This window comes from Hemitrygon akajei, chromosome 13 (assembly GCF_048418815.1).
Source record: "Hemitrygon akajei chromosome 13, sHemAka1.3, whole genome shotgun sequence".
NCBI lineage: Eukaryota > Metazoa > Chordata > Chondrichthyes > Myliobatiformes > Dasyatidae > Hemitrygon > Hemitrygon akajei.
Genome location: NC_133136.1, coordinates 75,464,089 through 75,488,387, shown reverse-complemented (window position 1 = coordinate 75,488,387; position 24,299 = coordinate 75,464,089). Strand labels below are relative to the sequence as shown.

Here is a 24,299-nt window from a genome sequence, read left to right as displayed (position 1 = left end):
TCACCTGCTGCTCTTCCAGTGCTACATCAGGGATCACATCTAATAAAATAGTTCTTCAGTTGCTGCAATTGCTTTGGAACACACTGAATTTAACATTTTAGTAAGATCCTTAACTGCTTGCATTTTGAACCAACTGAGGAAAGCTATTGGGGATGTGGGTAGAACTGATGAAGCGAAAATTAGTTGGGAATGAGATTGCTCTGTGAGTTGTTGCAAACATTTGTAAGAAAATATAGAAGTTGTGCCACTTTTAAAGCCATTGAAGAGAAATGGACCAAGATGTGAATAGGTAATGTAAAATAATAAACAGATTCGTGATTTTATCTCCCTCTTGGGAAGATCTATCCACCTGGTGGGACCTCATTAAAAAAATCAACCCAGGAATTTTTCAGGTGAGGCGCAAAGAAAACAGTCAGCAATAAAGGAAGAAAAACACACAAGATGCTGGAGGAACTCAGCAGGTCAGGCAGTATCTATGGAGAGGAATAAAATGCTGATGTTTTCCGTCAAGACCTTTCTCCAGGACTGGAAAGGAAGGGGAAAGATGCCAGAATAGGGTGGTTGGTGGGGTGGGAGAGAATGTAGGGTGAAACCAGGTGAGATGGAAGGTGGGTGAGTGGCGGAGGGGGGGATGAAGTAAGAAGCTGCGAGTTTATTGGTTGAAGAGATAAAGGACTGAAGAAGGCAGAATCTGATAGGAGAGGACAATGGAGCATTGCAGAAAGAGAAGGAGGGGCACCAGAGGGAGGTGGGCAGTTGAGAAGGAGTAAGAGGGCAGCCAGGACCTTCCCATTGACCTCCCTGCATTGAAGCCCCTGCAAAGCCCTATCCCTGTACGTAGAAGTGCCTCTACAAGTGCCACTTAGGGCCCCAAACTTCCAGGTGAAGTGACACTTACCTGTGAGTCTGTTGGGGTCAACTACTGCATATGGTGCTGCTGGTGCAGCCTCCTCCACATTGATGGGATCCGATGTAGAATAGGGGGCTGCTTCATCAAACACCTTCACCTCGTCCACCACAAAAGACAGGATTTCCCTGTAGCCACCCATTTCAATTTAACTTCTCATTCCCATTCCGACGTATCAGTTTTTGGCATCCTCACCTTCACTTCTCCTCATCACCTCCCTCTGGTACCCCTCCTCCTTCCCTTTATTCTACATCCTCTCCCATCAGATTCCTTCTTCTCCAGCCCTTTACCTCTTCCATTTATCACCTCCCAGCTTCTTACTTCATCCCCCTTCCTCCTCACCTGGTTTCACCTATCACCTGCCAGCTTGTACTCATTCCCTTCCTCCTCCTTATTTTGGCTTCTTCCCTCTTCCTTCCCAGTCCTAATGGAAGGGCCTCAGCTTGGAATGACAACCGTTTATTCCTCTCCATAGATGCTGACTGACCTGCTGAATTCCTAATGCATTTTGTGTGTTTTGTTCTGAATTTCCAGTATCTGTAGAATCTCTTGCATTAATAAGTTAGCATCTTTTACTAAATTGCTTTATTTTGTATCAAGTATTCAACAAAAGGTTAACTGAGTACAATGGTATCCACAAAATTTACTATTTAAGTAATGTATTAAACTTGATAGCAGTGGCATTTTGCGGCAATTGGATTTCAAAGGCAATGCAACTCCAAGCAAGGAAAGGAATGGGTTTGAGACAGTTACTGTAAAAAAAAACAGTACAAAGAAATTACTGCTGGCAGCAGCATCCTTCTGAAGGATGCTATACATGCAGAGGGGCAAGTAGCATGAAGCTGAGGGAAACTTCACTTTTACTTCCGAACGTTCCTTGAGAGTCAGGATCTTCCCTCCCATATCATCATGTCTGAGTACTCTTTTCATCTGGTATTTATCTTACTTTTGCAATTGTGCTGTTTGATGACATTTTCTGTTCCTTGTCCCAGTTCCCATTCCTACTGATGCAACATTCATTAATTATAGTCCTTTAACATCTTTGGACTATTTTTACTGTGCCCATAGTCTGTTTTTAATCAATTATACTATTGTTTGCACTGTTGTAACTATGTGGTTTTGTGCAGGTCTTGTTGCTTTAGTTTTTAGTCTTGTTTTTGTCTGGTGGATTTGGAGCTCCTTTCCAGGGAACGTGCTAAGACTGTAGCGCGATATTAATACGCAGCAGCCTCTCCGGACTCTGGATTGGGGATTGCCAAATGTTATGTGGACTTTCTAGTGCAGTCTGTTTTGTCATATGCTTTTGTGATATCATTCTGGAGGAACGTTGTCTCATTTTTTAACTGCATTGCATTTGTGGTTTCTAAATGACAATAAACTGAATCTGAAAGTAGTGAAAAAGTAAAATGTTGTGAGATCTGTTTGAACTTCTGGTTTAGCACAGGGAACCAGCAGTATACATCTGGTGTACAAGAAGGCCTGAGCTTAGTGAATGTTGGAAAACCAGGTGACTTGGCATTTATTTATGCCTGTGTGGATACTGGCTTGATATCCTGTTTAAATTCCTTTAAAAGCATGTGGGCAAAACCTAGGAAAACCTGCTCCAGTCATGCTCAACAGCAAAGGCAAATGCTGATTGCAAACTGAAGAGGGGCCAGGAGTATCACTTAGATTGAACCCGAGGAGCTGTGTATGATCAAGTGGACAAGGATCCCATCAACACTTTATTCTAAACAGCCAAAGAAATTAAACACCTAATCGGTGTTTCTTACCAGAATGGTTTTTTGATGCTTTAATTAAATTACAGAAACTGCCGAGCTAAGATTGCATTACAGATTTTATCAAATAAAGAAAGGAAAACACAGTAGCAGTTACAGACACAATGAGTCCACAGATGGTTCCGTCCAAGCCCAGACACCTACAGCATTCCCTGTGTGCACTTCTGGTGTTTGAGGCTAATCTATCCAAAAAAACCAAACAAGTTTAGTCCAGGGGGGAAAAATGCAAAATCTAATTTTTTTTTTAGAAATAAAATCAAAAAATTGTGCAACATTATGGTGTTATCTTTCACGTGATGGAATTCAACTCCAAATAAATATTGATTATTGGTTCAGTAGAAATGGAAGCAACAGAAGAAAAAATAATTTTTGCCCACAAAAGATGATGTACAACACTGCCAACATTCTAGAAATTACTAATCCAGCTAGTGTTCTGAGTGATAGAATGTATAGAGTTTTACAAATAATGAGACAAATGAAATATCTTCCCAGAAAACAACATTAACAAAAATATATTTTACACAGTTTTGTTCAAAGCCTCCCAATAAATGGACATGGAATATAGGTAAATAACTATTCCTGTGGTTGGAATCTGCAAAGTTCCAGATATACCTTTTATATTCAAGAATTTCAATTCTGACATACACTATATGTTCATCCATTAGCAGAGTGTTAGAAGAAGCCTACACTGGCAAGGGAAAACCAAATGAATGTTTTATTTCCATTCCATAAATTGATTCATTGCTAATCGATATAATATGACATATTCACATGTGTGCCTTTGTTTTTGATATATCGTTTCTTTTGTGTCGCTTTGAAGGCTGTCATGTGCAGAAACGCCGATGTTATTAATAGCCGATGTTATTAATAGACACTGTTCCATCTGATAGTGAGGTCAGTGTGACATCATGACAAACTGTGCTCACACTCGGCCAATGGGCAGAATACAGAGAGGAGAAAATGATGAACAAAAAACAAATAAATTATTTACAACCTCATCAAGCTTGAAAGTGCTACTTGGCTGATGATTTTTTAATTAATTTTTATGTGTATTTACTGAAACACAAGGGAGTTGGACCAGACAATTTGCATGCAAAATGCAACAAATGACCAGCCTATAATGTTGGATAGTGGAGAATATCAAGCAACTAGTTTGAAGAAAAGACAAATGTTACTCCAGTGGTGTTTCAGTATTTAACCCTTTGGCATGACAAAACTGGGATAAATCCAATTAAACAGTAGGTTAATAGCAATCGAGATGGCTAGGCATGAAAAATTAGCACATGAAAGAGCTGTCAGTAGCCTTGGATAAATTTACTTTGAACTTTCGAATCTTGCCACATAACAAAACACCACCTGGAGGTAAAAATGATAATTGCCACTCCCTTTTTTATCAAAGGATTCAATACAATTGAAGTTGGAACCAAAATGGTGCAATAAAATGATCAACTTGGGGAAAAAAGGGGAATTAGTAACATGACAGTCTCTGTGGAGGGCCATAGGACAAATATAAAGATGATAGGAAATGGTGGAAGAAACTCACAAGATATTCAAATGTTCACATCTGCAACCTTCATTTAAAATTAACTTCCTGCTGAGTTTGCTGTCCTCTCAAACAAGTGATTTATTTTTGTACAAAAAACTATTGTAACACAAGGGCATGCCATTCAGGTAATGGAAATCTGTCCTATTGGAACTCAGAAATCATCACCAAAATTTAAGATTCAAAATAAAAATGATCTCTTACAGAGCTTGCGTGAAAAAAATAAATACAAAACATATGCAGAGAATTGAACTAATTTACCAAAGATAAAGATTACAGATTGCCAGTTCATAAGGAAGGCCACTTAAAAGATGTACTTTAGAAACAGACGAGACAATCTTTTCTTTTGATAGTTGGTCAATGATACTTCATCAAACAAGTCCAGTACACTAAAACATCCCTTTTTCTTCTGTCTACAGCACTATCAGGATTTCCTTGCCTGTTAACCAGGCATCCACGGTGGCATTACTGTCGAAAGAAAAAACTTTCTTCAGGAAGTAACTCCAATTTTAATGATGAAACATGGCTCATTATATGGAAAATCATAATATGAATAGTCTTCTTGGAGAGCAAACCCTTCATAGCAATGTCAGCACAACATCATAGGCCGAGGGGCCCGTACTGTGCTTAAGAAAAATTTTAAAAATGCTAAAAAATAATACAATTAACGTGCTTTTTAAATTTCTACAAAATAGAAAGGGCTTTAGTTAATTGATAATTAATTAATACTTTACCTGTTGTTCTAAATAACTTTCCAGACCGAAATTGATTTAAGAATTCTAATTGGCAATAATCTCTCTTTAAGATGTGTTTTACCCATGAAGATGATTCTTATTTTAGGACTAAGATATTTAGAAGAAAATCCACCTTTGTTCAGTTTGAGTTGATCAGAAAAAAACTTTCAATGTGAGATGCCTGAAGACATGCAGCCAATAATAAAACTTCAATCAATCAACTTTCAAGCAAAATAATAGCACAGTCCTTTTCTGTAGGAAAAGCCATCAAACACACAAATTGAAAAAATAATAAATATTATGACAAACATGACTTCTATCACTAATAAAGTTATAAAGAACACATAAACTAACATGAAAGCACAGTCATTTAGTCAGACAAATATTCCCCACAGATTCAATCAAAAGTTATGATGAATTTCTTTCAGACCACAATCTTGCAGAGTGCTGTTCTTAATTTAGCTGCAAGGTGTAATTACTGCCAAAATTATTATTAGTTTTGATTATATAATCAATGGCATAGAAAGTAATCTTTGAAAGCCATTGCTATACCTTTACCTGCTTATAGCTAATCTTAAAATGATTGTCCAGTTATTTTTGCCATTATTTCTTTCAAAAAAACAGTTTTTGAGCCTTAATGATTCTTGGAATGCTATGAACACATACCCTCCATGTAAAATTAACTAAGAATTACCAATCCAAATAAAGTGATAGCCTTGTTGCTGATCCTTTGCATTTAAGTGATTGGTAGCACCTCTATTCCATGGTTATTCCATGCTCTAAAATTCCATGGTTTTTGTCTGTTGCAAAATATCCATGTTAATTAGTAAAACTAATTCATAATCAAAATAAATAATTCCTATTAGCACAATGGTCAAATTCTCCAGATGCCATAGACTTGATTATTAATGAAATACAGATATTTTGCAATATTGAGAACACTACTTCCTCTTGTTGATGTCTTCGTTTTTTCTTAAAATTAGAAGTATGAAATACATGTTTTTAAACTCATGTATAATAAAACTTTTACATTTTGGTGTTGTTGGCTCCTGCCTGCCAATAATTAATATTAGTGATGCTATTGTACATCACCAGCAATAATTAGAAAAACTGAAAGGAACAAATCTCTAGAGTTATTCCAAGAAAAACTTGATATTTATGTAATCAGCACTACAATCCTATATCACAGTCCTTATAACTCTGCAATATATACCAGGGAAATCATAAAATGCAAAAATTAAAACAGAACTTGCAGCAAATCAGGCCCAGAGGTGCTGGAAAACCACCAGCTAGTAAGCATCTGTGGAGAGAATATTGCTTTATGCGAAAGTGCTTCAGAGAAAAGATCTACTCAAAAACCATTAACTAACTTTTCAAATTAAAATTTCTCTTATGAACAAAGCAGCACTTAGATTTCCTGATGGTACAAGTCAATTAAAGTAGAGGAACATGCTAGGGTGTTCAACCAATATTCTCATGTTGGACTCTGCTTCTATTGAAGTCAATGGAACCACACCAGGACATATGAACATAATACAAAGCAACTTCAATATTGCATCTTTAGTTCAAGAGAATGGACAAATTTGTCTGCAAGAGAAACATCTTGAAACAGAACAGAGAAAAATAAAACTCCTCTTAAAACTTTATCCACAGATTCTTTTTAGTTTGAAGTTTAGAATGACTCTTTTACTTAGGTGAAAGAGAAAAAAATGTACTATAAACTGAAACCCATCAGAAAGGTAGCAGAAAATTGTTTTAATTAACACTCTATCCTAACTATTTTCAGTAGTTATTAATCATTGTGATTATTTATTCTATTTTGAAGTAACAAATATGGAAATTCCTTCTTAGTGTAATTCAGATAATTGCATACAATATAGAAATTTTCCAGCACAACCAAAAGAGTTTTCAAGGAAACTACTGTTTCTTGTTGATCTCAAATTAAATTTAGAAGTTTTATCATAATCTTTAAACTACAGAAATAAACAAAATATGAACTATGCCACATGTTCTCTATGATTTTCTCCAGTATTTTCTGTATCACTCTCAAATATTGACTGTGAATCTGTAGTCACCAGGCTGTGCAGCTGAGAATCTGAATTTCTTTTGGAAGTCACATTTAATGACACAAAAGTTGTGTTATCTCCAAGATTATCCAATGGTTCATTAGTTGATTCATTTTGATTCCACTGGTCACATTCAGAATTAGACTCTTTGGCTGATTCCGGACTGGCAATGAAGGATTCCAATACAGATGAAAGAGCATCATGATTGTGAGATTTTTCAATAAGCTGCATTTCTGAAGCACTTGTTTCATTACGGCCGTCGCTTAATTCAGTAGTAACTAACTTTTCAGTCATTTTTGTTATTTCATTTCCTGAGTGAGATTGGGATATTGGTGAATCCATTGTTTGGGCATCTGTTTCTAAAGGCAAAAATACTGGACTTCCACAATTATTAGCTTGTTCCACTTGCATTTCTTCAGACCCAGTGGAGTTTTGCTTTTCACTGGTCAATTCTAGTGCTGCAGGTTGAAGTGGAGTCTCGTGATCTTTTAATTGATCTGTAAATTGACAAAATATCAGTGACATTTTATAATCCTAATATTCATTACAGTGGACCTTGCTGACCCCAATTAATTCTCTATTTTCCTAACGTATTAATGTACTCAATTCCATTATCTCGTTCACCATTCTTCACAGTCTGGTGTTACTAACAGAGGAAATAAAGCTCTGTGTGGAGCTAGTTTTGCATTTTAAAACATCATCAAACCTATGGTGTCAATATAAGCAAACTTCTTGACCTGCAAAAGGCATTAGATTCAAATGTTAACTGTACTAATTATCATAATACTTATTGGTAAGGAAAGATCAGGATTTCTTTAAGAATTTGTGGATTGTAAATTACTTGATGAAAGATTGAAAATATATTTCACCAGTTAATTTTCGCATGATTTTATCTACATTAGTCAGATTTGAGAGAAATGTGACCAAGGTGCCAGACAGTGTCACAGAACTGACCGCTGGAGCCAACTTGAAAAGCAAAGTTCTGAAATTTCTATCACAATTTCTATTTCAAGTTGTGGTTCCAGAACTGATTTGTTTCCCTCTTAGGCAAATTCTGTTTCAGGTCTTTTTTGCGAGTACATTCTACTCTGTTCCCAATATGAAACTTGCAAAAAGAGGTTCAAAGACTGAGAAGCCAAACTTTTATCTTTACAGCCAAACTCCAGGAAATTCATATGCTGCCTGCGTGCCCCCTCTCTCTTTCTGCCTTTGTTGTGAGCTTGCATGTAAAGCTAGATTGGCCTCTTTCCCCATTCACTTTTAGGAATGACATTACACTCACATGTGATTCACTGCCTGCCACATTCACATCTGCTGACTTACTCTCTATATAAGTAGGGACCAATCAACCCTAATTGTTGTATCTTATATGGACTGCTGCCAGATTAACCTGGTCTGATTGCTTGCTGTTTTTCAAAAGCCCATTTCCTATTATTTTATATCATCTATTGCCTAATCTGAAATGTAGTACTGCTGGTGGCTTCTGTTCCTAATTTTAAAAATTTATCACAGGTGCAATTAATTGGTCCAATGTCTTTTTGTCTCCTGCTCCCACTTTTATATCCCTATAATCCCTCCTGCTCCCATATCCCTATAATCCTGCTTGATAGGAGGCCCTCTATTGGTCAGGGTTGACCGTGGATATTGAGATTTAGCAGTCCATGTGATCTGCAAGCCAGGGGGGTACAATATGGAGAGCAAGCAGTGGCCCATGCAGCAGGCTCCCCTCTCCATGCAGCTGATAAATCCAAAGGAATACCAGAGACTGAGAGAGCTTGGCACCCAGTGGCATTACAGGAGATGCAAATCAGCATTAAACTCAACGTAGGACTACGCTAGGGACTCCAGATCTCAATTTTTTTCCTCAGGGTTTGCTCTGAAGTGACTGGTTTTGAGGCATTGTGATCTACTGTTGTCCCTTCTCCTGTTGGTAGAAATGGTTCTGCTGGGTTTAGTAGTTAAGCCACAGGTGAAGGCCAGGAGATAGACTTGGTTGTCAGAGGGTAGGTGAGATGTGCACCATTGAGAGCATTTAATAGGTAGTGTGAGCTAATTCCCAGGGTATAACAACCCTAAGGAAAAATCCAGCTTTATACACTGTTTGAAACCCATTGTTTATCACAAATAAGAAAACAAACAATTGTACATAATTAGCTGTTAACAAGTTTACACATCACCATTTGGCACTTTCCATCCTTAAATAACAAAGTCTACAAAAGACATCGACAACACATGCAAAATGCTGGAGGAACTCAGCAGGTGAGGCAGCATCTATGGAAAGGAATAAAGAGTCAATGTTGAGCTGAAACCCTTCATTAAGGCCAGGCATCATCTGTAAGAAGAAGCACGGTCGACATTTTGGGCCAAGACCCTTCGTCAGGACTAACTGAAAGAAAAGAAGGCTCCTGCCCCACCAAATTCATTTCTGCATACCTTGACACTTATTTTATCCCCCCTTGTTCAATCCCTTCCCACCTATATTAAAGTGCTTCTTCCTATAGATGCTGCCTGGCCTGCTGCGTTCCACCAGCATTTTGTGTGTGTTGCTTGAATTTCCAGCATCTGCAGATTTCCTTGTGTTTACCCTTCATCAAGACTGGAAAGGAAGTGAGAAGAAGCCAAACTAAGATGCGGGCGGGAGGGGAGGGAAAGAGTATAAGCTAGAAGGTGATAGGTAAAGCCAGGAGATGGGGAAGGAGGGAGGATGGAGGAGGGTGTATTAAGTGAGAAGTTGAGAGGTGATGGGAGGATAAAGTAAAGGGCTGAAGAAGGATGAATCTCATAGGAGAGGAGAGTGGACCATGGGAGAAAGGGAAGGAGGTGGGACACAAAAGGTAGCAAGTTATCATAAATAGTTTGTGTTACATTAATAAAGCAAGGTAATATTTCAGGTCTATAACCTTTCATTAGTATGCTATTAAGTTTTGATGAAAGACCATAGATCTAAAACATTAGCTCTGATTCTTCCCTACATCTGCTACCTGTCCTGCTGAGTATTATCAGCACATGACTTTTTAGTTTTGATTAAATTTATTGATTTATTTCACAATGTGAGCAAAAGCAAATTGAATAAATGAAAAGGTAGCAAAAAAATCATGTTTTAATCATACACTTTCTGAAACCAACTTAAGGAAGCATTTCCAATTCTAATCAAAATTCAATTACTATTCAACTCACTTAAAAACATTTTGCTCAAGTGCAGAGAAAAAGATAAAGTAGAATGGTTAGCCTTAATAAAAAGATAGAAACTCTGAGTACGGGGAAGAATTGACTTTTGGTACAATAGATGAAAAATACCAGTGCAAAATGTTTTTCCATGTTGGATTCTGAATTTGTAATCTGAGTCTGAGAGGCATTTGAGCTAAATTAAGATGAAGGCATAAAAAACTAATTCTGTATGCAGTTCCTTTAGGACTGGAAACCAAAGTGCTATTGATGGAAATATTAAAAACTTAGTTCTAATTACAAGGAACAAGGCAATTTAATTAGAGAAACCACATGAGGCATGAAAGAATTTCTTAAAAGGCTTCTGTACCCAAGTTTTAGAATCACAAGTGGATGTAGCAATGGATGTGAATGCATTCACTTTTCATTCCTAAACAATGGCTTGATCTAACACATATCCCTTCAGCTGAAAAAGTAAGGGATTCTGAAACAGATAGGACAGATAAGCAAAGAAACACAGAGTTGCCCTACTTGTCCATGCCAACCATGATGTCTATTGAACCTTGTTCCATTTGCCTGCAAAAGAGTCATATAAACAGGCTGGAACAGAAAATTGATTTAAAGTTGGTGTCCATAACAAGCCTCAAAGGACAAATAAGATCAGAAAGATGGTGTGACTTGTTAGGCAGGAAGTGTGTATGGAACCATCGTCAGATTGATTCTCAACTATCCAATCATTAACTGCATAGTAGAGAGCAGCCAAGTAGTGAGGAGGGAAAACATTTAATAATATGATTGTTTTTGTTAATTTATGATATTAGGGATAATGCCAGGGAGAACAGTATTATGTACTTAGCCTTTAAGAATAACTTTAGGACGATACATGACAGGGGTTTCCAACCGTTTTAATGCCATGGAGCCTATGGACGCCATGTTGGGAATTCCTAATATATGATATTGTGGGTAGATGAAGGATATTTGAGTACCAGATTTTAATCCGAATTAGGGAAAATGAAATACAGTATGAAATAGTAGAAACTGTTTATTTATATATAAATAGATGCACTTCAGGTAAAAATGCAAGTGGACAGCACATTGAAAGCTAAAAGGCTAAACAAAAGGCATGCATCCTAAGAAAATCTTTTGCATAAAGTAGCTGCAATGGAAGACTGACACGGAGGATAATTAAGTCACTATTTGAGATGCTAAAAAAGTGCTCGGTAAAGGATTTAAGGGCAGAAATACCAGCAATAATAAAGCTTTCTCAATTGTGTTCAAACTCAGAAAATGATGAAAAACCACATTGGCCCTTTGAGAGATTAAGCATGGCAGATTAGATAAGAGGATCAGGATATGGCTGAATTACTGAATGGATAATTTGCAATGGTTTTCATTACTGAAGGTAATGCTAAAGTGACAACAATGTTGCTGGAATTGATTCAGTAAAAGCCAAGGTGGCAATGGTCTAAAACCAGGATTAAAGCATTTTGACTGAACATGCTGCAAGGTAACGATACACAGTAATTCATCTCTAAGTACTGGGGAAAATGCAGATTCAATATGTGAGGCAAAGGCTCGTTTGAGATTGAGGATCATTTCCAGTAAACTAGGAAGGGCCTATGTGGTCCAAATGTAAAGTGGATAAAGTCCTAGCAGTTATTAGACCTGCCATTTTAAAATCTGTTCCAAGGGATGTTGCTCATGATCACCTAGAGAGGAATTTAACCTGAAGTGATCAATGATCAACATTGTTCAGGAAAATGTATTATAGAACTTAGAACATTACAGCACAGTATAAGCCCTCTGGCCCATGATGTTGTGCCAACCTTTTAACCTACTCTAAGTCCAATCCAACCTAGGGTCCATATACCTCTCGGTTAATGGTAAGAGGTCCATGGCATAAAAAAGGTTGGGAACTCCTGATCTAACCTTTCCCTTCTACATACATTCATTGGCCACTTTATTAGGCACTTCTTGTACCCAATAAAGTGGGGATTCGACTTCAAGTTTCAATGTTTTGTGCATTCAGAGATGCTTTTTTGCACCCTGCTGCATTAATGCCTGGCTATTTGAGTTAAAGCCACCTTCCTGTCAGCTTGAACCAGTCTGGCCATTCTCATCTGACCTTTCTCATTAACGAGGCATTTTCACCCACAGAATTGCCACTCACTGGATTTTTTTTCTGTTTCTTGTACCTTTCTCTGTAAACTCTAGATTGTTGTGTGTGAAAATCCCAGGAGATCAGCCGTTTCTGAGATACTCAAACCACCCTGTCTGGCACCAACAAACATTCCATGAACAAAGTCACTTAGATCACATTTATCTTCTAATCTGAACAACTGAACCTCTTGACCATGTCTGCCTAATTTTATGCATTGAGTTGCTGCCAAACGATTGGACGATTATATACATTAACAAGGAGGTGTACAGGCATGCCTAATAAAGTGGTCACTGAGTTGAAGCCCCCCATTTTTCTATCATCCATATGCCTATCTAAGAGTTTCTTAAATGTCCCTAATGTATCTGCATCTACTACTTCCCCTGGCACCCACCATTCTCTATGCAAAAAAAAAATACCTCTAACATCCCCCTCCAATCATCTTAAAATTATGGCCCCTTGTATTAGTCCCTTCCGCCTTAGGAAAAGTCACTGACTATCGATCTGTGTCTCTTATCATCTTATATATCTCTCATCCTCCATCACTCCAAAGAGAAAACCCATCATGTATTTACCTCACAAATGCAAGGGATTTGCTTGAGGAAGTCAATAAGGAGTGTATGAGGCCATTGTGGGCGATATTCTTTGCATCAGGTTTTCAAAAAGCCTTTATTAATGCACCAGTTGGAAGAGATAACACTGTATGGGTCTGGCAATCCAAAGGCATGTTGGGAAAAGTATTGGGAAGCCAGATTAAGGCGGTGGGAGGTAGGGGATGGGGTATAATCAGGAAAGTGATAGCTTCCGCCTCCCTTCCTTTCCAATCCTGATGAAGGGTCTTGGCCTGAAACATTGACTGCTTATTCCTCTCCATGGATGCTACCTGACCTGTTGCATTGCTCATGAAATGCCATGTTTTTACTTCACTTACCATTTTGCTGCATCTGTGATTGAATATCCTCAAACATAGGTGATCTTTCTCCTTCATCCCCATGAATGGTAGCATCAGTTAATGTTATAGTTTCTCTCCCTCCTGTTGTCATCAAAAGTTGTAATAGGTTAAAAAAAATAGTTGCAATATAATTACTGATAATTGAAGTATTGCACACCCTGATTCACAGATTTTTATATCTCATGAAAGGTTGTAATTAAAATTAATGTACAGAATTGTACTAGTAGAGGCACAGAGCATGGACACATACTCTTCAGCCCACTGAGTCTATGCTGACCGCTAGTGCCAATTTCTGGTGTTTGGCCCATATTCCTCTAAGCCCCACCCCTCCATGTATCTATCCAGTTGCTTTTGAAATGATACTACTGAACATGCTTCAATCACTTCATCTGGCAGCTCACCTCCTTCTGCGTCAAAATGTCCTTTTTAATTTTTTCCCCTCACCCTAAATTTATGCTCCTTGGCTTTGGACTGACTGACCCTGAGGAAAAGACTGTCGCCATCCACCTTATCAATGCCCCTTATAATTTTAAACATCTCTATACGATCACCCCCCCCCCCATTCTTCTACATTCCATGGAATAAACTCAGCCAGTCTAGTCGTAGCAGCATTTTATCAGCCTTTTCTGCACTCTCTCCAGTTTAGCTATAATCCCTTCTATAACAGGGTGACCAAAACAGTACTCTGTACTCCCCTCAGCAATGACTTGCACAACTGCAACAGACTCTCCCAACTCCTATACTTAGACAAAGGCCAGCATGGTAGAAGGTTTATTTCACCACCCTGCCCAACTGTGATGCCACTTTCATCGGACTATGTACTTGTACTAAGTTCACAGTGTAAGTTCAATGCTCTTTTGACTTTCCAAAATGCATTATCTTACACTTAACTCACACTCCATTTGCTACTCCTCGTTCCACTACCCCAGCTAATCAAGATCCCACTGAAATCTATGCTAACTTCACTATCAGCGACAATGTACTCTATAGCATTGATACAAACCCCAAATTTAATATTCCAATACATTTTCATTTATCAGTACCCAGAAAGTACCTCACTGTAAATGTGGTCCAGGGCTTTGGAGTCAGATTAATGGCAGATCCAACGAACTCTATATTAGCACTTACTGATTCCCAGAATATTGAAGTACTTGTAAAGTGTTTAGATAACAATATAACAGTGTAAAATACATTCTAATACCAGAAGTGTTCAGTAATTAAGGAAGGTAACATTAACTGTATTGCTTATTGAGACCATCTTAAAAGTTGATATATATATAAATGCTATTTTTTCCACGGGTAATTTAATGTAGTTTTGCATTTTTCAACTAATGAAGTTAATAGATGGAAATCAGGTGGTGGGGGGGGGGGGGGGGGTGGTATTTGCATTCCACGATTCCCACCTCCTTACACACAGCACACCAAGGGAAAACAACTGCAGATTATCCTTCTCATTTACATTTCTTTTCGTTCTCTTCCCGTTGTGAATATGTTGTCATGAGCAAGTTGGACAGGTAGCCAGGCACAAGTGTGTCCACAAGATTTTCCTTTCATTGCTGATCAATAGGTTGATTTCAGTCTTCCATGTACAACTGAAATTGTTAGCTTGTAGACTGGGGCCACTGATGTACTAACATCCAATATTTAATTTACCCATGATATGTAAATCTAGATATTATAATTGATACTAATACACACTGTTAAATGTATATTTTTAATTGTATTTCTGAGATTATGCAATGCTACTGACCATTTCAATGCTGCATGCAGCAGTTTCATTTTCAGAGTCAGATTAAGTTTTCAGGCAGATATTTTGAGTCAGTAATGAAATTAAACAATTAACTTTTAAGCATGCCATGTCTCAATGAGTATGTACAAACAAAACCTACTCCCTAATCCCACAGAGATATTGTAGCTCAGACCTGTTGGATAGCGAAGAAAGAGAAAAAAAAGGCCATTACTTATAGGAAAGAAAAGCTGCATTAATGAAAGTTATTTAATATGTTTTATATTTAGCAGACTTGATTATACAGTTTCCACTCCGGGTCAACTTCTTCACCAGCACACAAACATAATTTACTCACAGTGTCACATCACAGATTTACAAATATGCAAATGATGTATTTAAGCAACTAAAATGCACTCTCTATACGTGTAATGTTAATCATGCAAGATTCACAATTCATGCTGTGAACTCAGCATTCCCCTCAATTCCCAGTAACAGTAACATTACTGTACCACAGTAGGACAAAAATTAACAAAGGAATAGAAAGGAATGAGACGGTTGGTGGAGGTAATCTCATTTAAATTCAATCACATTTTATAAATAGCGTAGCTGGAACCCCTGCTAACCCTGTTGCCTGCCATGCTGTTAGTAATTCAGCACAGATCCGGGACTGAGACTGATCTTTGAGGGTCAGCACAATCCCAATCAAATGGAGCTAGATGGTCACCTTTGCTCTCAGCTCCAAATAATAACCTCCCTCCACATTTCTCGGTTATCAGAGTCTGTTGCAGAGATCCATGTTGCTGGTTTCATGCCTTATTATGAGTCACCCTGTTAATTTGATTGACCGACACGGGAAATAGAACAAAGCAAAAATAATGAGGTCTTGCTGCTTTAGAAAGACAAAAGGCAATACATTACAAGGGTACAATTCTAAATGGGGGCTCAGGAAAAATGTGACCTGGGTATACGTGTGAACAAATCTATGAAACTGGAAGGGCAGACGGAGAAAGTGGTTAAGTTGTACACAGGATCCTCAGTTTCATAAGCAGAGGAATGGACTGCAAAAGTGATCAAATTATGGTGACCTATTGAGTCATCCATGCGTAGAGTACTGAGGTCAAATTTGGTCATTACACAGTAAGAAGAATTGGGCTCATCAAACATTCACTGGCATGGTACAGGGTGAGGGATAAGGGCAGTCCTCGGACTGTGTCAGAGATTTGTTCCTGAGACCTGACCACTTGCTGCTTTCATCATCCAGTTACACACATCACTCCACGTGTACTTTCTACACCTTTTCCCTTCATTCAATAATCATCCTAACACCACCCAGAATTAAACCAATACAGTATACATCATTCCGTCATTAATGAATACCATTAGTAGTAATGGGAAAATGCTTTGAAAAATGTACTGGAGAATTTGTTTAAAGTTGGATTTCTATAAATGGGGTTATCCATAACCTAGGGAGCCTCCGCATAACTTACTGATGTAAAACAGGGACAATAAATTCAGTTTTATTTTTTGCCATATAGATCATTGATTGGGAAGACTGGATAAATTGCCATGGGAGATTGATGATAATTTTCCTGGAATAGATACTTCATCTAGAAATTTTAAAATCTGTAAAAATCAAGAGTGCATTGATATCTTTAAGTTTTAAATAATAACAAATTTACTTTTCGGCCCTTTCAGATCTCGCTGAGGCATACTTTCATCATCGTGAACGAGGCGATGATAGTGCTGTGACATTTGTTTGGTGAATACAATTCAGTAAATCAGAAAGAATGGTGAATGGACAGAATGGACAGCGCTCCAGCTGTTGCCAGATGAAGAATGCAAACACAAGACTGAAATTTTATGAATAAGATGGAACAGTGTTAGATGCATGAAACCAAATTGTTTGAATACGAACACAACGCTGGAAGAACTCAGCAGGTCAGGCAGCATCCGTGAGAAAAGAGTAGCCAATGTTTCGGGCTGAAACCCTTCATCAGGAATCATCTTGGCCCAAAACATTGGCTACTCTTTTCTCACGGATGCTGCCTGACCTGCTGAGTTCTTCCAGCGTTGTGTTCGTATTCTTTGATCCACAGCATCTGCCATTGTATTTTTGTGTTTTGAACCAAATCGTTTGCCTGACCTAAGGGTCCACCCTACCCAAACTTGGACTCAGGGCAGCAGACCTGGTAAGTGTTACCCGTAACAAATACTTAGTTTTGCAATTGAATCATGTGTTACTTGAAGCCACTGGCTTAAACCTTCGATCCTACACCTGGTAAATATGTTATTTCTAGTCCTGACGAGGAGTCTTGGCCTGAAATGTCGACTGTTTATTCACTTCCATAGATGCTGCCTGACCTGCTGAGTTCCTCCAGCATTTTGTGCTTGTTGCTCTGGATTTCCAGCGTCTGCAGACGTTCTCGTGCTTATCATTTATATTGCATGTTTCAGCCTATGCAATGTGATTGCTCTCAATAATACACTCAATGTCAGTAATAATCCTTCGGTGGACAGGGTTGTAAAGTACTTCTCAGGTATGTACTATAGCCCCGTATTTTAGTGTTGATACTCAGCTCAATACTGTGATATTGTTTGTACAATAAATAAGCAATAGTAATCAAACAAAAAAAATCAAAGGAAATGTGCCTCAAGGTGATCATTTGCATGGAAAGAACTGTTAGATAATCGTAAGCTTGCTGGTTGGCTTGTGATTGGGTACTGACGTGACATCTCAGAGCTGAAGATTCACTTCGGTATGCTATGCACGAGAATGACTGCAATTTTCTAAGTATATAGTTCTCAGAACCATATTGTGAATGAGGTGATGATAGTGCTGTGACATTTGTTTGGTGAATACAATTCAGTAAATCAGAAAGAATGATTTCATATCACTGGCATACAGAACTGTGCAAAATTCTTCAGCACATATATACAGCAAAGGTGCCTAAGACTTTTGCACAGTACTGTACTTGTCAGTGTGGAGTGGAGAGCGAGTTTGTAAATTTGGGGAGGCAAAGGGAATGGCAAGGGTGGAGCACTGTGGGAACTGTGTGGGACAGGTGGCAGAGATGAGGTGCCAGAGGTGGGGGGTGGCATGGGTGCAGGCACACCCAGCCTGAGACACCAGGCAAGGACACTTGATTCCAAACAAATGATTTATTGATCATTGCAGAATGTCTTTTTGGTGTTTCCTGCTCCCTCCCCCCTCCCTTTCCCTTTTCCCAACCATGATTCCCTTCTCCCTGTTCCCTTCCCACTCTCAGTCCACAACAGAGACCCATATCAGAATCAGGTTTATCATCACTCATATATGTCATGAAACTTTTTTTTGTTTTTTTTTGTAGCAGTACATAATACAAACTACAAATTTCAATAAGACATATACATATACTTACACACACACACACACACACACACAATTAATTAAATTAAATAAATAGTGCAAGGGTAGGGAAAATAGTGATCTAGTGTTCATGAGTTCAATGTCCATTCAGAAATCTGATGACCGTGGGGAAGAAACTGCTCCTGAAATGTTGAGTGGGTGTCTTCAGGCTCCTGTACCTTCTCCTTGATCGTAGCAATGAGAAGAGGGCACGACCGGGGTGCTGAGGGTTTTTAACGATGAATGCTGCCTTTATGAGGCATTGCCTTTTGAAGGTGTACTGGATGCTGGGGAGGTTGGTGTCCATGATGAAACTTGGCTGAGTTTACAACTTTCTGCAGCTTTTTCTGATTCTCAGAACTTGAAACTGCTCACCCTTTCCACTTCTGGCCTCTCAATGAAGACAGGTGCGTGTACCCTCAACTTCCCCCTCCTGAAGTCCACAATCAATTCCTTGGCCTTACTGATGTCGAGTGGAAGGTTGTTGCTGCAACCAGCTGATCTATCTCACTCCTTTATGTCTCCTCATCACCAACTGAAATTCTGCCAACAATAGTTGTGTCTTTGGTAAATTTATAGATGTTGTTTGAGCTGTGCCCAGCCACATCAATCATCAGTGTGGAGAGGGTAAAGCAGTAGATTAAGCACACATCCTTGAGGGCCGCCTGTGTTAATTGTCAGCAAGGAGGAGATGTTATTTCCAATCCTCATCACTGGTGCTGTCAATACGCTGGGAGTAGAAATATAGCCAGGTGATCAGACTTTCCAAAGTGGGATGAACACTGGTAAGCATTCTTGAAGGTGATATAACAGTGGTCAAGTGTGTTAGCTCCTCTGGTTCCACAGTGATATGTTAGTGATAGTTGTTCAGAGATTTCTACAGGCTGGCCTGGTTGAACTCCCCCATAATGACAGGGAAGGCATCAGGGTATGCTGTTTCATGTCTGCTGGTTATGGAGCTTAGATCCTCCAGTGCCTGCCTGGCATGGCCTGAGGAGGAATATACACCACTACCGTGGTGATGGTGGAAATCGCCCTCGGCACTAGATAACCCAGGTCGGGTGAGCAGGATTGAGAGAACAGCAACGTCTGTGCACCACAATGGGTTAATCATAAAGCATACTCCACCTCCTCTGCCTTTAAAAGACTGAGTTGTCCTGTCTTTGTGGAGAATGGTGAAGCCATAGGGCTGCAGAGCTGCATCTGAAATTGCCAGCGTGAGCCATGTTTCCATAAAGTAGAATACACAGCAGTCCCTGATGTCCCTCTGGACAGCAATTTTGCTCTGAAGTCTTCAATTTTATTTTCCTGGGACTGCACATTCACCAGCAGGATAATCAGAAGTGGAATTCTAAGGCCTCTGTGTTTCATACCTATAGACAGGTGCTGCGTCCTCGCTTCAATTTTCTTAAAGGGGAACTGTACTCACGACCCAAATCTACGATCCAAAGTTTGGCGATTTTGAGTATTGATAGATTTTTTTTAAAATGTTTTAAATCGATGCTGCTTACAGAAGTACACATTGCTGTGACTGTGGACTTCTGCTGTTACAGTTCTAAACAGGAATATTTGATGATTCCCATCAGAGTTGCATGCAAAGAGTTGCCACTTAATGATGCTATTTTACTGGATACAATAATGTATGCTATTTAGACATAATTTCAGTTGATTCAGGTCACACTGGAATTATTTTACCCATCTTGCAAATAATCTCAGACTAAAGGATGATACTCTCCATCCTGTTGACCCAGCTCTCATTAATATCACACAGGACTAAAGCCTTGGAACATTCTGATTTTGTGACGTTTCCCATCTCTACATAATAGTGTACTGACCTGAAGCAAAATTCTTGCTATAATTTTGGCCCCACTCAAATCCCCAGTTTTGCCCTTCTCCAAACCACTGCCAACCCCTTGTCCTCTCCTTGCACTCCATTATCCATATTCCCCAATTATCCTTTTCTGTATCTTCATGCCTCTGTTCTTCCTATTTTTGACAACCCAATACCCATAGCCCCACATCTGGCTCTCCACACACCTATACCCTGCTTGGGTTCAGACTATTCTCCATTGTAGATTAGCAAATGAACACTATTGGCAAGCTGAAGGGAGATCAGTTGCTCTTTTGCAGATAGGCAATGTGTTTCCTCCCCTAGCTATGACAAACAGTTTCAGTAACACAAGAAGGAAGACTCCTTCAATCTCCAAACCATTCTGGTTTTGGACAAAGACCCATCAGCCCTGCCCATCAGAAAATATAAATCCATGAGTACCCATAGGGTGGAAAAAAATTCACTGATCAGGGTCCATTTCATCATTAATAGCAAATGACAGCCAAGAGCCTCCTCATTCACCATCCCTTCCAACTACCCTGCAAATTCTAACTTCAGCTTTAACTCCTGTGTTCTATCAACTTTTAGCCCAGTGATGAACTAAAGTAATACTGAACTAAACCAAAGAAGATGCTGATTTGGTGAATGGTGTGATTTATAGGAAGTTCACAGAAACAGATTTTTAAAAATTCTCTCTCAGGGCATTGATAGCAGATAGTTGGCTATTTTTCAGTGACTCACACCATTTTACAACTCGGTGTCCTTCCAAGCAGCCAGGAGCTAGATTCCAGAAAAACTCCTAATTACAATGCATTGGGCATCTAACACCAGAATCCAGCTACTAAACGTTCAAAGGTTCATTTTATTATCAAAGTATAGAACTCTGAAATTCTTCTTCTCCAGATAGCAATGAAACTACGAAAGAAAAGAATGGCAGCACAATCATCAACCCCAAAACCCTCCTCCCCGCACAAAAACAAAAATGGAACAGGCACATCAACCTCCCCTCTGAATCCCCTTCCCCCCACACACAAAGAAACGAAAAAGATTGGGCAAAAAACTCAGAATATAAAAAACTATAAAACTGAAAAAAAAAGTCTAAAGTCCAAGTCCATATCAAAAATGTAGAAAACCTGGGTAACAGTTTCCTGGCCCAGCAGCATAAGTTGGAATGCGAGTATATGTTTGATCAGATCATTCAGTGGGTGTGCTGTGACTTTACTCTAGCAAGAATGTTAGCATTCTGAAAATAAATTTATTCATGGTTCTAGTAAGATAGCTGAGAACAGAATTTTAAAAGGAAATGTTAGATATTCAAATGTGTGTTTTTCATGTTGCAAGTTTGTACCTGATTTGCCCAAATAAAACTTCAAATATGTACTCTGCAAATGTGTGAGACAATGCACTTAACTCCATACAAAATAACACCTTATTGTGCAATGTAAAGCATCATTAACTTTACTAAGTACTAGAGATTCACTGATCTTGAAAATAATGTTGGCAGATGACAGTGCATAATCAAACATGTATAATGCACACACTTCCTAAAGCACAAACATCAACGATTGGCAGAAGTCCAGAAATACTTTTAAAGGTCATAAGCAGAAAAAAATACATGGAACAGCAATTTTTCCAACGTCAGTTTCAACAACACGGTTGAGAAAGCGGGTCTATTACGTCAGATTCTCAAGCATACCAGGATCTAAATTACTTTTAGTGGCTCATAATATTTTTACATAATTTCCCCTCTAAACTGTTTGGAGAAAGACTTATAAACATGAACATAAATGAAAAAGATTGCAAAAATGAACATTAGAGAAGGAAAGGTTCCACTGGCTGGTACTTACCCGGAAGACTCCACAAACCAGAAACTTCCAGGGTTCTTAGCTTTTTCTCAAGCTCAGCCACACGATTGCCTAGAATCCTTTAGAGATGAGAATAATTTTAGACTTTCAGAGAACAAAACTGCCTTCAAAACAAGAACAAAAGTGTGCACAAAATAAAAGTTGTAATTTCTCTTACGATACCTTGAGCCTGTTGTATCATTCAAATAAGATCATGGCTGATTCTGAATCTCAAGTCCAAATTCGCATCCAAATCCCATACATGAGAATAAATTTATACATTTAACTTACCACAAGAAAACAAACCATGGTGTAATAGCATTAAACCCTTATTATTAAAAGGCTAACACGAGGAAATCTGCAGATGCTGGAAATTCAAACAACAACACACACAAAATGCTGGTGGAACACAGCTGGTGAAGACTCTCGGCCCGAAACGTCGACAGTGCTTCTCCCTATAGATGCTGCCTGGCCTGCTGTGTTCCACCAGCATTTTGTGTGTGTTGTTGTTTATTAAAAGGCTATTCATTCTTTATATGATATATTCAGACTATAATGAGTGCATTCATCATACCTTTCTCGCAGACGATCATCTTATATGCCGCAACAAATAAGTTCAAAACACTACCAAAGCAGACAATAATTTAACTGAGTTGGTTCATGGCCATAACAATCATTAATAATTCATCATAAATCATGCTATGAGTTTTGTTGTCAGCAGCAAGGCAATTGTACCAGCTCTGGACCGCAAACAGAGCTGTCCTCAAGTATGTGGTCTGTGGTCAGGGAGAAGAGAGTGTGACTGCGAGTGAGACAGGTAGGGGTATCCACGAGGTGGTGCTGGAAGAGCCTCAGCCCTTGAGCTTGTCCAATAGATCTGAAATTCTTGCTCCCTCTGTGGATGTGTGTTGGGGTTGTAGTTAGGACAAGTAACCAATCCGTGGTACCATAGTTCAGCAAGCCTTTTGGGGGGGGGGGGGGCGAGGTAAGAGAAGAGAAATGTGGCTATAATTGGGGACAGCATAGTCAGGGAAACAGACACAATGTTCTGTTGCAAGGATCAATAATTAACTTTATTCACCATATTTATTTATATGTATTAGAAATTTGCTGTGGTGTGTTAATGTGACATTTAGCAAAAACAACATTCAATAATTATAAAGAACTATTTCAAACATAAAGTTAGAGGTTAAGGTACAGATATGGAATAAAATGTTCATTAATACCGGCATGTATTGACAATGTAAACAGCATTATAGTAAATGGCTTTAAGTGCTTACAGAGAAGTGCAGTGATGGGGTAAGAGAGCAGTACAGGGAGGGATTAACTAGAATGGTTGTTCAGATTTACTGCTGGGGGAAAGAAACTTTTTAGATGGTGTGAAGTTTTTGTTTTAGTAGCGCTATAGCACTTTCCAGAAGAGAGCTTTTGAAAGGGTAGTTTGCAGGGCGAGTAGTGTCTGAAAAGATATTTTCTGTCCATTTCTTTGTCCTGGACACATACAAGTCCTGCAGTATGGTAGACTGCAGCCAATGAACTTTTCTGAAGACCTGACAATCAACGGTAGTTTTTGTATATTGTGAGATGCTGCTGCATCAAACCAGACAATAATATCTGATATGAGGGTGCTCTCTATAATGAACTAGATTTGATTTGGGAGCTTAAGGTAAAAGAACACTTTGGAGGCTGTGATCATAGTATGATAGAATTCATCTTGCAGTTTGAGAGGGAGAAGCTAAAATCAGATGCTTCAGCATTATAATGAAGTAAAGGGAACAAAAGAGGCATGAGAGAGGGAAATTAATTGGAAGGGAACACTAGCAGGGATGATGGCAGAACAGCAATGGTTGCAGTTTCTGAGAGCAATTTGGAAGGGACAGGATAGATTCATTCTGAAGAAGAGTAAGTATTCTAAAGGGAGGATGAGGCAACCATGGCTGACAAGGGATGTCAAAGACACGATAAAAGCAAAAGAAAGGGCTTACAATATAGCAACAATAATGGAAGCTAGAGGAAGTTAAAAATCAACAGAAGGCAACTGAAAACACAATAAGAGGAGAAAAGATGAAACATGAAGATAAGCTAATCAGTCATATAAGAGGATACCAGAAGTATTTCCAGGTATATAAAAAGTAAAGGAGAGGGAAGAGTGCACATTGGACCACTGGAGAACAACACTGGAGAGGTAGTAATGGAGAACAAAGAAA

The 24,299-nt window shown here is 38.7% G+C and overlaps 1 protein-coding gene across 3 annotated transcripts in view; it reads right to left on the bottom strand.

Moving 5' to 3' along the window:
• Positions 1–6,702: 6,702 nt before the first annotated feature.
• ccdc149a (coiled-coil domain containing 149a) overlaps positions 6,703–24,299 on the bottom strand; it is an 81,709-nt gene continuing 64,112 nt past the window's right edge. For 2 of the 3 annotated variants that reach the window (XM_073064899.1, XM_073064901.1), the window contains exons 10-13: positions 22,096–22,172; positions 15,193–15,225; positions 13,283–13,384; positions 6,703–7,525 (exon numbers count right to left, since the gene is read on the bottom strand). In XM_073064899.1, the coding sequence (XP_072921000.1) occupies positions 6,960–7,525; positions 13,283–13,384; positions 15,193–15,225; positions 22,096–22,172 (778 nt within the window). In that variant the 3' untranslated portion in view covers positions 6,703–6,959. The remainder of the gene's footprint in view (positions 7,526–13,282; positions 13,385–15,192; positions 15,226–22,095; positions 22,173–24,299) is intronic. The other variant, XM_073064900.1, reaches the window with a different exon arrangement.